This window comes from Oryctolagus cuniculus, chromosome 3 (genome assembly GCF_051225735.1).
Source record: "Oryctolagus cuniculus isolate XC-2025 breed Fujian yellow rabbit chromosome 3, ASM5122573v1, whole genome shotgun sequence".
In the NCBI taxonomy this organism is placed as follows: domain Eukaryota; kingdom Metazoa; phylum Chordata; class Mammalia; order Lagomorpha; family Leporidae; genus Oryctolagus; species Oryctolagus cuniculus.
In genome coordinates this window covers 81,704,070-81,719,047 of record NC_142869.1, presented here as the reverse complement: position 1 = coordinate 81,719,047, position 14,978 = coordinate 81,704,070, and the positions used below count along the sequence as shown (strand labels likewise).

Sequence of the window (14,978 nt, the reverse complement as noted above, 5' to 3'; positions counted from 1 at the left end):
CCCCGTCTTCGTGGAGGAACGACACAGGACCCTGCGCTGTTCTTTCGTCTGCTCGGCCCTTCCCGGGTTTGCTGCCGGTCCTTCCACCTCCGTGGAAGGGCGGTTCCCCCTGCCACATTCCCCACTTCCGCGGGGGAGAGGCACACCACCGCCCGGCTCTCTCGGGGGCTGCATAGGTGTTCCCCTTAGATGTTCCTCGTGCATGCCGTCTCTCTCCTCCTTTATAGTCCTCCTCCGCCAATCCTAACTTGGCTGCCCACACGCCGAGTACGCTGCTCTCCTCCAATCAGGAGCAGGTCCTGCAGCTTGTCAAGTTGGTGAGAGGCAGCTGTGTAGAAGCTGTTTCCTCCTCTCCCAGCGCCATATTGTGGGAGAGCAGATGCATAGAATAAGTCTTAATTCCAGTAACTCAGTCCAGTCCGGGTTGCTCCCAACAAAAACTACATGTAATTTAATTTTATGCCTTTTAAGATTATAAAGTTATATAAACAAATTAAAAAATTTTTGAATGTACTTAATATGTGTAGTAAGATGCTGAATACGTTAAGATATGTATATTGTATGAAAAGGAAGAGGACAGAGGAGATGCTATGCTCAAATGTCAACAGTGGTTAGTGACCAAGTCTGAGTGGGGAATTTAGGAGCTTTGATTTCTTCCTTGTGTTTTTTTGTACCCCCACCCTCTGGCAAATAATATGTACTAATTTATAATCAGAAAAAGAGTAATTCAAACTTTTGTTTTGCTTTGACCACACTTCAGCACTGCATTGCTGATGGGAGCATAATTGATACAACTGTTTCAGATGACAACCTGGACCAACACAGAAAAATGGCTGTTGTGGTCCTCTGGGGAGTGAAACAGCGGATGGCAGACCTCTCCATCCCTCCCTCTCTCTATGTGACTCTGATTTAAAAAAAATAGAACAAAAATAATTCATCTATTGATTCCTATCTCAGGCAGCTCCAATCCACCCTTGGTCTAGGCATTCCAAGGGAATTTTTTTAAGGTGGGTTGCTTTATTTAAAAGGCTGTTTCTCTGGTGGTCTAATGGTTAGCCATTAGCATATTCTTTCATGACAGCAGATCCATCACTACTTATCTCAGTGTTGAGGTTAGAGACTCAGATGGTCAGAATTCAAATCCTGCCTCTCATAAGCAACTCGCTTACCTGGGTTCTGTAGCCCTGAGATGGAGGTTGCATGATAAAATCAGCATGTCGAGTTAAGCTCCAGATTGTCACCTAACAAGCTCTTGGCTGACTTTCCTTGTTACCCCATTGCTATCGCTGTCATGGCTGCAGATCATCCTGGCTGTCAGTTTTCACCCCAATGAAGTGAAGAATTTGGTTCAACACTGTGACACTGTTAGCATCAAATTAGATTGCAAATTAATTGACTGCTCCCTCTAACAAAGATGTTGAAGATAAATGAGTACAAACAACAGCAGCCATGAAAATCCTGGCCCCTCTGCAAAACTCTGCCCTGGGGTCTCTCCCAGAACACAATCTCTAGAACACACCCATTTTGGTTTTCAGGCAAATCACCTATTTGCTGGTTGGCTAGTGCTCTAGGAGATGTCTTGAGGAAATCACTGTGTCTTAGTCTGTTCCGTGGTCACAAACTCTGGCCTGGCTCATGAGTGTTGCTCATGAAATGTTTGATGAATGAATAAATGACTGTGCAGTCAGTAGCATACTCTAGGAATTCCAGGTGTTGTGTGATTCTTGAAACATGTAGATCTTGTAGTCACGAAATTCCATTTTATATTTCTACCTGGGTTGACCTAGTAGGCATCTCATTAAGGCCCTGTTTCCCTTTGTGTTTATTTTCTTTCTGTTCTCTAGAAGCAAAGTTCTGGGTGTGATCTGTGGGGTGACTATTGCTGATTCTTCGTGGTTGAGATTTCTTCATTAGTCTGGAAAAGTCTCCTAACAACTCTGCCTGATATTCTGAAAGCATGGGTTCTGTTTCCGGGTCCTGCCTCTCAGAGGGATATTTTCATTAATGAGGAAGGTGTCGGCAGTGGGCTGTCCTGCCTTTGTTCCCAGATACCATTATTTAAGGAGAAATAAAAATCCTTTCCATTGCATTTGAATTAAGAGCAATTTAGGAAGTCTCTGGAAATGTCTTGTAATCCAGAAGTAGTCTTTTTATTCCCAGATGATTTTATTTTCATAAAAATCGTGAGTTAGGAATATCCCATTACAGGATGGGATTGACAGGCTAAATAACAACTTCATAGACCATTCCCTAAAATTGGCTACCTGGCAGCTAACTAAATGCCTGTGGAGACCCTCCAGGGTCACAGACACTGGGGCTCCAGCTTCACCCTGATACAGTTCAGGTTACTGTGGGCCTTTGAGGAGTGTGCCAGTGGATGGGACCACTCTCTCACACAAATGCCATAGAACAGTAAGAGAATAGGCTAAAAATAGCAAAGGGGTCCAATTTTTATTTTTTCTCCCTCTTATTTTCCCTGCCTCCTTTCCTCTCTTGCTGTAGTGAAAGGCTTAAAAGAGTAAGAAGAAAAAAGAAGCCAACTAAAACTGGGTTATTGATCCTGGAAAATTGAAACGTGTATATTTTCACAAGCCACACAAGAACATCAGGCTTGTTACATATGAAGGAACTCTAGGGTCAATTTCCAAAGATTTTTCACCAAAATAAAGATATTTTAATTTCATTTTTTCCACCAACTTTTTGAAGTTCCTTCATGTCGCAGCTACTCTTTATGCTTGTTTTTAGGTCCAACAAGCATCAGTCTATCAGAAGAGCAAGTAGTTCAGTTTCCTCTCGGGGCCCACTCAGCAGGCCGTGGCGCTCCTCCAGAGGCGTGATCTCATGGAGCAGTGGGCGAAGCCGCAGCCTGGGACGCTGGTATCTCCTAGGGGTGCCTGTTGATAAATCCCAGCTGCTCCACTTCCGGCTCCACCTGCTCACTGTGAATGGCCTTCCTCAACCCTAACGTGTATTTTTAACACACAACTCCAAGTCCCTGTTTAGAATGTCAATTTCAGAAAAGATGAGGTGCTCTTATTGTACCTTCTTATTCATTCAATAAATAGTAGAGCAGACATTTGGCATAGTGGTTAAGACACCCCATGAGACGCCTGCATTCACATTGGAGTCCCTGGGTTCGAGTCCCAGCCCCACTTCCAGTTCCAACTTCTTGCGAATGTGCACCCTGGGAGGCAGCAGGTAATGGCTCATGTATTTGAGTCCTTGTCACCCACGTGGGAGAGCCGGACAGAGCCCCTGGCTTCAGGCTGGCCCGGCTGCTGCAGTGACTGGAAGCGGATGGAAGTTTTTTTTTTTTTTTTTTTTTTTTTTTTTTGTGGTCTGTTTCCATTCCTTTCTCTACCTCTCTGCCTTTCAGATAAATAAATATTGAAATTTTTAGATTTAAAGAAATAATAAATGTTTCCTGAGAATTTACTGTGATCAGTAATTGGCTTAAAAGATGAAAAGAAAGTTGAGCAAAACCCACTGATCTCCTCAAAGAGCTAATAATTAAGGGTGTTTGTCTCCAGAGGAAAAGCCCCCGTGGTGGTATAAAATCCTGCTTTTCCCCTTGGCCTTTGTGCTGTCGCTACACCATGCTGTCCTACTCACCATGGGGACATCACTCAGTGGTCGCAGACACTGGTGAGTGCACTGGAAGTATCCCCACAGATCTAGTTTTTGTTTACTTTCTAAGTGCTATGTTTCAGCATGACATCATAAATACCAGGTCTTATCATAATTATTGTAATTAACTTCACAAAAGTTGTCTTCTCCAGCCAGATGTAAACATTTTGAAAAGATACAGGGTATTTTAAAGTTTTTGCAAATAACCCAAGGTGATTAATAATAGGGCTTAACAGTATGGTGAAGAACCTTGCTTTTTATCTCACCATCTCCCTGGAAAGGAAAGACTAGTCAAATTAGACAGTGGGGGGTTAGTAGCCTGATACTATCTTAATGTAAATGAGCAGTCAACGTTTAAAAACAACAGAGGAGATACAATTTTTTTTTATCTTGCGTGATTGAATCCTGATTCAAAATGATATTTAGCACTAGAATGTAATATACTACCCACTGCTCAGCCGATTATCTATCATTATGTTTTGAACCCTGTAATTGGACAAACAGGAAGCTATTCATAATAATAACTTTGTTGAAAATCATGTCTTTGCTGGAGTCTGGGTGCACACTGTAGTCACACTGAACCGAAGGCAGAACTGCTTACTTTATCTTTTCTGTTGTTTGTGCATCTTGGTTACAACAGCACTACCACCCACCTGGGCTGTCTACAGCATCTTACCAAATTACTTAAAAAAAAAAAAAAAAGTTCAATTTCCCTGCATGCCGTGAGCATGCAACATAAATCTTATTTGCTTCTACATAGGGCTGACATTGAACGTAACCCATCTACTGCCTGCTGTGCGTGCCCATAACTATGCTCAACATACAACTCTGCTGAATAATTTTCCTTCTGGAATTTCCATTAGGTCTAACCACTCAGTTGCTGTATTTTTCCTATCACTGGTTTTATTGTTCAATGATTCTTCAGTAGTTATGTTCCTTCTATCATAGCTCTCCAAACATCGGGTTGCAGGGGATCCCAGCACACCCCGGCCTCCTTCTATGAGTTTTAAATGGAAAGGCAACACAAGCCATTATTGGTCTATTTTCGGTTTTCATTATCAATGAAACAAGAGATCAGCATTTGCAGGCTGCGTGAAGCCCACAGGGAAACGCACTGTTGCTGTCATTACCTTCACCCTGGGCTGCCACCTGCCCCCGCTGCTGCAGGTGCAACGATGAGCCCACGCGTACAAAAATAAAATACCGAGATGACCAGAGCAGAGAGAAACCGCTGACCCGCTCCCCTGCACGGCTCCCGGAAAATGTCCCTTTGAAGTGAGTGGAGCCCGCTTGGTACAGACCATGGATCACGACAGAACATAGAGTCGCCTCCTAATGAGATTAGTAGGCAGGCAGAATAAATGCCCTGCTGTAACATTAGAGGCAGCCTTTAATCTGGCGTTTTCCTTGGAAACGATCCTGTCTTTAGCACCGGGGTACTGCGGATGCAACAGCTTACCTCCAACGGATTCTGTTTTGCCGCGGAGTTATTTTTCATCTTCCTCTGCCTTTTTAATAGCAGTTTGAGGGAGGCGTACAAATGAGTTGTGAGTCTCAAGACTATTACAGAGTGAGTTATGGGGGTGTGTGTTCTTGATCATCGGTCAGCTTCCCCGGACTGCCCTTCGAAAAGTTCCCTGTGACTCTCCCTTCCCCTCCAAGCGGGATCGCCGCTGTGGAGGAGGTGTTGTGACTCCTGGGGTCCTCTCCTCCAGCCATGAGGATCAAAGACAGAATAGGCGGGCTATTGTACTTGCAGGTGTTTTTTATTTGAATCTTTCCTGCAGCTCTACTACTTAAAAACTACTGGGAACAAGTATCCTATATTAAAAAGCCTTGAGAAAACGCCTGGATCAGGTGAACCCACATGATCTCTGGGTAGAACAAAGGGCTCGAGAGTGAAGCTGGACTGTAGGGGACTTGGTTGGTTTGTACAGAAGGCACCTGGGGGTACAATATCCTCCTCTCATTAAGCATGCAAGATAGCATCTCCTCCTGGACCCTTTCCACAGAACTTGATTGAAGTCCGTGGGCTGCACTGTCCTCAGCAGTGAGTAGCATTTAATCAGAGCCTTCTGTGAAATAATCTGAGTTTCATGAGCACTGAAAAAGTCACCAAACGAGTGAAGAGGGCCTTTTAAAAGCAATGGTGGAGCAGACTGCCTTTAAGAGTATTTGAAGCTTCTATTAGGAGTGCAGACCATTGCATTTCTCTACATTTTGTAGGGCCCATGCTAACGACGCCTTACTTCTCTTGAACAGTGGGTAAGGGGTAGATTATTTGTGAGTAGCCTGACCCGTAGCATTTTGATGTATCATCTTTGATAGGCTAGGCAGAAACCATAGAAGTCTTCTGTTTGCTCCTTCCCCCTACAGTCTACACAGTGTGGTTCATACATTTAATTTCATGGAATGGTGCCCTCTTGACAATGGGCGTTTCTTTCCAGACTCCTAAATTGTACATCAGTTTACTTTAATGGAGAAATCATTGTTTGGCCCAATTTAACAAGGATTTTCCTTTGATTTTCTCAATTGCTTGAGTTGTGCCTCTACATGTGTCTTTTCTATGTATCTAATTTGCAAATGTCAGAGAATTTAAAATCTATTCTCCCTCCATTCCCATGATTTTCTCTGTGTTCCTTTGACTCCCTTCTCATCAAATGAAATATCAAAAGGAGATAGACTCCTATTTCTGTAAGTAGAAGGCCCTCTGTTTATTGGTACTGTCTTCCAACTCATCTTTTTCATTTCCATAATAATTCTTCCTTGTTCCACCATATCTATCCCCCTATTATTTTCCACCTTCATGATTATGGTCTAGATTGCAAGCAGTAAATGCCTCCACTTTGCCACATGCCCAGTGTATCTGATATGTGTTAGTGGTTATCTAATGACCTTCCTGTGTGTTCAGCTCAGAGAGCTAGCCTTAAAATTTCACAACACATAATCTCCCTGAAGGAATTTCTCAAATCATGTTTGCTTACCTCATACAGATGAACTTGTTCTTGGGTTACAGCAAAGATCAGGAGCACATTGTTTTGTACCAGTTTATCAATGAGTTGTCCAATCGTTGGATATTCCTAAAGTCAACATAGACTTTAAGTATTATCTTGATAATAGCTTGTAAAATAAAATAAAGCAAGCAATATTTATTTCCAAGATACTTCACTGAGTTTGGCATCTCAGTGCTCACAGGCATTACTTGTAGAATTATCATTATTCATTTAGTTGGTTTAATAATTATTTCCTAAATCCAGTAAGTCCACCTAGTCTTTTTTTATTTTATTTTATTTTATTTTATTTTTATTTTTTTTTTGACAGGCAGAGTTAGACAGTGAGAGAGAGAGAGAGACAGTTATAGACAGTGAGAGAGAGACAGAGAGAAAGGTCTTCCTTCCGTTGGTTCACTCCCCTAATGGCCACTATGGCCAGCGCTGCGCCGATCCGAAGCCAGGAGCCAGGTACTTCCTCCCAGTCTCCCATGCGGGTGCAGGGACACAAGCACTTCATCCTCCACTGCCCTTCCAGCCCGCAGCAGAGAGCTGGACTGGAAGAGGAGCAACCGGGACTAGTACCTGGCGCCCCAGCTGGGACTAGAACCCGGGGTGTCAGCGCTGCAGGTGGAGGATTAGGCAAGTGAGCCATGGCGCTGGCCCCACCTAGTCTTAACAGAGTTCCTGTCCAAGTGGCATATTAAGCTCTGTCACTTGTAGGCAGATGACTTGAAATGTATTTAAAGACTTAGAGTGTGTCATGCTTCCCTGGGTAGAGAAGTGCTTCTTCTTGTAGGTGTCCTTATCAGCAGACTAGAAATGCTATAGTTGAGGGAAGGGCAGTCAGACCATGATGCAAGCGACGGGAGTGGCTCTTGCAGTTCTGAAACTCATCCTGGAATTGGATGAGGAGGCATGAAGGTGGTGGGAAGGACAGTGTGCTGAGGAATGACACTGCTACAATTTCCATTGTCTGGTGTGAGGTATTCCTGTGTTCGTTCTCAGGTTTGGCCTTATCACCTTTTTAATATCTCAAAGTGTTTGTATAGGCTCCTGTGATATTTTCATGAGACAATTGAAAATACTTTGCTCTTCTATCCCATTGACACATTTGTGCCAACTGAAAGAAATTAAAGAATAAAGTCATTGATTATCACATTTGAAGATGGACTTTACTTTCCACATCTGGAAAGCATGGAGCACATTTGTCATCATGGGAGTCCAAATGTGGATACTGTATAAAAAGGGAGTGGCCTATAAATAATTAAACTATGAATATGTCAGTCACTACGAAACTCAGCCAAAATAAAGGGACACTGATAAAGAAGCCCTCCTGTACACTAATGTGGTGTTCATACCTTATCCAAAGTCTTCTTTAAGTGCAAAGTTCAAGTGAAGAGACAGGCATAACTTTACCTAAAATACTCAGGGAGGTTATCCAACTGCACCTGTGGCTGAGTAATATGTGTTTCCCATCACATTTGGGTTTTATTAGGAGAGACATCAAGACATCAGGTACTGTACATCTTCCTGAGTTTGACATGTGCAGTTGCCTCTGCTTTCCAACTGCCCAAACGTTAAACATCCTTCACCCAAAGCCTAAATCCCTCTGATGCTGGCCATTCCTCTCCACATATTCCTGCACCTTTCAACTTTCTCTCTCTCTCTCTCTCTGTATGTGTGTGGCCAAGATTACACCATAAAATTCACCTAACATTTGCCTTTCTATTTGAATCAGATCTGTCCGTTTGATCCCTGCAATTACATTGTAAGTTCAGGACGAGGAACCTTGTTCTAGTATTGGGTGGCTCCAGGAATCTAGCCTCGTGTCGAGTACATAGAAAGTGCTCAAAGAATCCAGGGAGGCACAGAAATGGCCCATGGCTCCTGTCCGCTTGTGGTGACCCTGATTTGTTTACTAGCTGGGAAGATCAGTTAGGCAACAGGAGCATTGGCTTCCATGATCTTGCTGTTTTCAAGAGGTCTTTTATAGGATGTTTGAAAAGTTTGCAAACCAAAAAAAAAAAAAAAAAAATCATGAGAGAGCAATCCATTTCTCACAGTTTCCTGCCCTTCTTTGACTAAAAGACAAAATGTGCCTATCCTTACTGAAGTTGTAATACAAAAAGGCAGATTATGTGATTAAAGAACTTAATGTTTGGAAAATACTACTGATGAACACCTAAGGGAAAATATTCTTGTTGAAACTTAGAAATTTAGGTCAAGGAGTGATAGTGAGTAATTTATAAACTATTAGAGTTTGAGGGAAATAATTTTTCCAGTTGGCATTAGAATTTTGAGTCTCTCTCACTCCTATATACACTTCTACAAGAGAGTCATTTTAAGAAGTCACAAATTCTATGAACCTTATTTTCCCAAGTGTTATGTGAGGGATAATATGACCTTCCCAGGTTGCTGCTTCATAATTCATTTCTATTTCAAACACTAGTGGACACCCACTGTGCTCCATGCACTGTGCTATCAGGAAACAGACCAACAGTGTGGCCCTGAGGAGTGTGCAGCAGAGAAACACAGGTGATGTCACTGGCACATTCCCACGCGGAGATTTTCAAGAGGACCTCTATGAGTGAATGTGAAGAAGCGATGCATGGAAGCACTGGGGCCTGGTGGAGGCCAAGGAAGGCTTCCTGGAGGCAGAAATGATGGAACTGGGTTTTAAAGGATAGTTAGGAGTTTCCCAGCAGGTGGAACGGGTGGGTGTTCCAGACAGAGGAAATAGATGTGCACCAGTGCAGTGACTTCCTAATCTGTTCAGGGAAAACCTGACTACCTGGGGTTCTACCGAGAACTGGAGGAGATCAGGCAGCCAGAGAGCCCTGCATTTATACCTTGTTTTACAAAAGTCAGATGGGCTTTTTTCTTGGAACGTCACTGGCATTTTTTAAATGACAGAAAACAAGCCAAATGTTCCTGGCCACCAACCCAGCAGTACCTGAGTGTTGGTTTCCCGTGGAAGCCCGTTGTGCATGGAAGCATGGTATGATTTCAGGATCACCATTGACGGCAGCCCTTTGGTGTTACCGTCCTGCTCTGGGCCATCCTTCTTGGGCTGTGATTCAGACAGAATGAGCTGCCTGTATTTCTATTTGCTGGCCCCACGCCCTCTAGAAGTTTTGGAGTTTCTGGGATGGCATGAGCCAGAGGAGATCAGAGTTCTCATAGCCTCACCACCCACCTGGGTCTGGGAGGAACCTCTAATGTGGTGAAAATTGAGAAAGGAGCAATTTGTTCTTTCCAGATTAGAATATGTGCACCGCTCTCACCAAGTGTGTATTCCTTGTTGTGTTACAGCAATGTTTGCCTCCCCGTGACCCCCCAAACAGCACACAGTGCAGGTTATACATACCAAGACCGTTGACATGGAGTATTCATTCTTGCTGTCCAAGTGACAGAGCCCGTCGTTAGGAATGACAATGCCTGCCAGTTTGCTGTCCATTCCGAAATGAGAATCAGCATCACTTACGAAGACCAGGAGGTGGAGGGAGTCGTTCCGCCAACCGATTTTTTCCTACAGTGAGAAAGAAGTGAGTGGCACTGAGGATAGGCAGGTATTTCTTAAGCGTGGGTCAACTATGCTTGGACACATTCAGATTATTTAAAAATATTGCTGTTCTATCTATTTTAGGCTTTTTTTTGTCTAATATGAGTTGATTATAATAATATATTAAAAACATGAAATTCTGTGACATTTGCTTTTTCCAGGCTAACATTTTCAGATGATTTACGCTTCAGAAAAAATTGTTCCACTATAATCAGTATTCAGTTGATCTTAACTTTTACATAGTTAATTATTTCCATGGTCCAGCTTTCAGTTACCAAAAAATGAGAAGAAGGGGTAAGGAGGTTGCAGATAAATCCAAATGCAAGCTGAAGCAAAGTGAGTCAGAATGCAATGCAAAATAAACTCGAGGGAAGCTTGTTTCATTAAAATGTCGCCCAACATTTAGGCATAGATTTCTCTTTCTGATGATGTCATCCAAGAATTATAAACCTAATACAAGGATAAGAATTGCTTATCAAAGGATGGCTCCAAGGTCCTGCTAATTAAGATTGTCTGCTGTCTGTGCCTTAGCAGAGCTCTCCCTTTAATTAAGATTAGTCCAGGAACTAGTTGGGCAGAAGCTCATCCTGGCTGCTCCATCCCACCTTATCCTTTTCCTTCCTCCTCTAATTCTTTGCCCCTCCCCCTACCTTCTCAGAGCTTCTGCTCTGTTTCCTGATATTAACTATGAAGAGCTATTGTTTAAAGACAAGGCAATCATTCTTGTGGATACTTGTTAGATAGTCAAGGGTTCCTGTGATATTGTAGAGATAGGGTGACTTCTGATGTTTATTTCATTGGTTCAAAACATTAGATATATAATCATCTGTATAGGTGTACACTAATACTAATACCATGCATTTTAACTTTTTTCATTAATGTTCTGCTCTTTATTTTTTTACCATGTATAAGCCAAAAATTAATCTAATTTTGGTCTTTAAAAATTGCTCACGCAACAGTTTTCCCAACACTATTACAATTTTAGACTATTCAAGTATTAGTCATAAAAATTGGTCTCCATTACAATTTGGTTGAATTTAAAATTCAGGTTTTTTTCATAATAGCTATTTATTTATTTGAAAGACAGAGAGACAGATAGTACTCCCATTTGCTGGTTCACTCCCCTAATGCTCACAACAGCCTCAAAAATGATTTAATGAAGATTTCGAAGTTGGGACCTGGGGATTCAATCCAGGTCTCCCATGTGGGTGACAGGAGCCCAGTTACTTGCATCATCAGCTGCTGCCTCTGGGGGGCTGCATTATGAGGAAGTTGGAATCAGGAGCCTGAGCCTCGAATCCAAACTAGGCACTCAAGTGTGAGACATGGGTGTCTTAACCTCTAGGCCAAATGCTTGCCCTCGGATTTTGTGTTTTAAGAAAAATAACAAATTTAGAAATATAGTGACTGAAGGGAAAGTAAAATTCACTACATTTTTCTAAGTAGATTTGTTAATAAAAAATGAAATTTATGTCACAGCATGAAACATGGCTGTGCTCAGCATACCTTACACACAGCAGCTTGCATAATTGCATCAAATCCACCTTCGGGTGTGTCAATATTAGCAGAAATTTTCTGATTCTTCACAATTACATTGAATCTTTCAGCATCATTGGTCAATGGCAAAATATGCTTGAATCCAAATGTAGGTAAGCAGAAGTATGGTATACTACTGCAAAAGTAAGACATAAAAATATTCTGGGTAAAATATGATGTACACACAGTTAGTAGATCTGAGAGCCTAGCAATATTTCCATAAATGAAGATTAATTTTTCCCAAGGACCTCACAGAAAATTGGCCATGAGCCACATTATTAAGGTTGTTGTCATTACCTCTCTCTCATCCTTTCGGTGTTGACTGGACTAGCAACACCTATTCACGGATGACTTACTTAGACCATAGGAGCTATCGTTTCCTGGCTCCGGTTCAGGTAACAGATAATCAGGTGGTCAGACTCCCCCTCCTGTGTGTGTGTAATTACTACCTTCTTTTGCTTCCCAAACAAAATCCATCATTAAGTTTACATGATGACAACAATGACTTTGTACTCTGATACCTCAAGCTGTCACCAAGTATGAGCCAAATTTTAGCAAGGAAAGAGGGGAACCTGTCTTCTTCCTCCTGTATGCCCAGCCCTACCTGCCAAGGAACCACAAATCAAACTAAGGCTCTTGATTCTAGAATCTAACTCTACCAGAACCAGGGGCTTCATCTGGATCCCCCACATGGGTGGCAGGGGTCCGAACACTTGAACCAGCTTCCACTACTTTTCCCAGGCCATCAAGCAAGGACCTGGATAAGAAGTAGAGCAGCTGGACATAAACTGTTGCCCGTATGGGATGCTGGCATCACAGGTGGTGTCTTTATCTGCAACTCCATAATGCTGGCCCTCATTTTTCTGCTTTTTATTGATAATCTCACTGATTAAAATGTTGCCCAAGGATAATGCTGAAGTGCTCTTTAGTGTCCCTAAGATGTCTTTGATATGCCTGATGGAGAAAATACAGGTGGGGTAAGCTTTGCTCAGGCATGATATGTAGTACTCTTGTCTGAGTGTCCAATATTAATGAAAGGACAATATCTGTCTATAAGGTTATCTACAACCAGAAACATACAAAACAAGGCTGTATCTTGACTGGTTGATGAAAATGATGTGTGCAGAGGCTTAGGAGCATTGGTTCAATTTCTGGTAATTCAGTGCCTAGAGTCTATGGACTGTGATTACCACATAATGAGAAGTGACTATGCTAACCAGAATGCCTTGGATTCTTTCACACCGAGCGGTGATGCTCCCACTGGGGCCAGAATGCTGGTGTCTGTGATGATAGTCATTTTCTTCCTGTCAGGTCAGAATCCAATACGCGCCCCTCCCCCCCACCAAGTTTCAGAACAAAGGGAGCTGGGGGACTCGTGCCTGAATGGCATACCCCAAGATGTCTGAAGACAGCCACCTGCAGAATGCATGCTCAGGGCCTTAGCTAGACCCCCTGAACCCCTACCTGCACTTGACTCCCTCAGCTAACAGAAGTTTCGGAAGCTCTGGCAGCCAGCAGGTCCGGAAACTCTGGCAGTGCCTTCCTAAGGCTCCTGGATGGATGTGTCCCACACTTTTGCCGGCATGACCCCCTCTTTCTCTGCCATCTCCTAACCCACCAGGCCTGTCTGTTTTTCAGCCGTTCAGCTATCTGGTGTAGTCAGCTCAGCAGTGAGCCTGTCACTTCCAGGTCACTTTTCATATTTCCTATCTGATTCATTATTCATAACTATAACTCTCAGAAGGCAATCTTATTCTGAAATTTTTAATGTCAGACATCAAGTTTCATTGAAAATCTAAAAAGCCAGCCGCAGATAAGATCTACCTAGAGCAGTTATTGTGAGGCTTGAATGAGATAAAATATGCAAAGCACACAGTGTAATGAGCTTTTCAGAGTAAGTGCTTAATAAACATTAGTGTCGTTTCTTACATAACTCACTTCACACAGAGTCTAGCACAGAGCTGAGGACAGATAATGGATTTGGCTGATGATATCCCTGAAATCATATGGTTTTTCCTAATTAAAATAATAACGTATGTTCATTAAAGAAAATTTGGGTTGCATATAAAAAGTATGAAGGTGAAAATTAAAATACCCATTTTGATGCTTGTGAGATGTATCATGGTTAACTTCATCATCTTTCTGTTGCTGAAAATTATTTTGAAAATCTTTCTATAATTAAATAATATACTGATCCCTCTACATACATCTGTGTAAAGTATTCCATATCTTTGCTTAACATAAACTCTTTTGATGGGAACAACTAAGTTACTATTTTACCTGTACTAACAAACTTCTTCACCAGCATTGGTTGCCATTTCTGAGATTAGTGGATAAGACTACATCATTTAGACCAAACTGAGCCAGCTGCTTAGTTTAAAATGGCATCTGAATGTTATTTTTAATTTTTGTTTTATTATTACTAATATTGAGCTGTTGTCTGTATTTATTGCCGATTTATGCTTCCCATTTTTGTCAATTGCCAGCTCATATCCTTTGTTCATTTTCTTATTAGGATAATTTTTATTCTCTAATTTAATTTGATGAACTCATCATATTAATTTTGTCTTTGTAGTATGTGTTTTGGTTACAATGTTTTTGGATATGCACCTTGAATACATTTTATACAAATTCCCCCATCCTCAAGTATGAGAGCTATTTTAAAGTGTGATAGGAGGAAGAAGTCTAATGCTTTTTAAAAATAGCCTATTAAAGGCAATAATTTTGCATTTGTTCCAATTAACCCTAAAGAGCTTAAAGTAGATGTAGAGTGGTAGAAATGTGTTATATTTAGAATAGAGGGACTGAATGTTATCTGTCCTTGGGCAAGTGAATTAACACTGGTGGGTCTCAGTGGCCTCATACATAAAATGGGCATAGCAATAATACCTATTTCACAAAGTTGCTGGGAAGAGTACGTGAGATAAAAAGTATACAACTGCATTCAGTGTGCCATTGTCCTTCGGTTCCAAATATTCTTGGAAATTGTTCTTTCTTTTATTCAGGACTGTTGGTTCACATTGTACCAGAATAACACAGAGCCAAAGAACTATCTATCTTTTGTAAGAAATTTGCATCTGTAAATAAGATAATTATAATTATATTAATATAACTCAATGGGATATGAAATTATAATAAACATCTGATGGGAGCCCATAGCTAGAACAAAGCAAAATGTCTGAGATGGGTCACAGCAGGAATTTTGAGTGGAGACAGCCACTGTTTTAGTCACAGTCCTTTTTCTAACACATGCTTGCCTT

The 14,978-nt window shown here is 41.8% G+C and overlaps 1 protein-coding gene across 23 annotated transcripts in view; it reads right to left on the bottom strand.

Moving 5' to 3' along the window:
* The window catches only part of ITGB6 (integrin subunit beta 6), a 142,703-nt gene that overhangs the window by 54,279 nt on the left and 73,446 nt on the right, over positions 1-14,978 (bottom strand). For 11 of the 23 annotated variants that reach the window (XR_016230844.1, XR_016230842.1, XR_016230843.1 and 8 more), the window contains 3 exons: positions 11,689-11,854; positions 9,988-10,149; positions 6,612-6,707 (listed from right to left, as the gene is read on the bottom strand). Coding sequence is in view for 17 of the 23 variants with exons in the window: in XM_089328251.1 (XP_089184377.1) it covers positions 6,612-6,707; positions 9,988-10,149; positions 11,689-11,854 (424 nt within the window). In the remaining 6 variants the exon portion in view is untranslated. The remainder of the gene's footprint in view (positions 1-6,611; positions 6,708-9,987; positions 10,150-11,688; positions 11,855-14,978) is intronic. The other 12 variants (XR_016230846.1, XM_089328255.1, XM_089328254.1 and 9 more) reach the window with 3 other exon arrangements.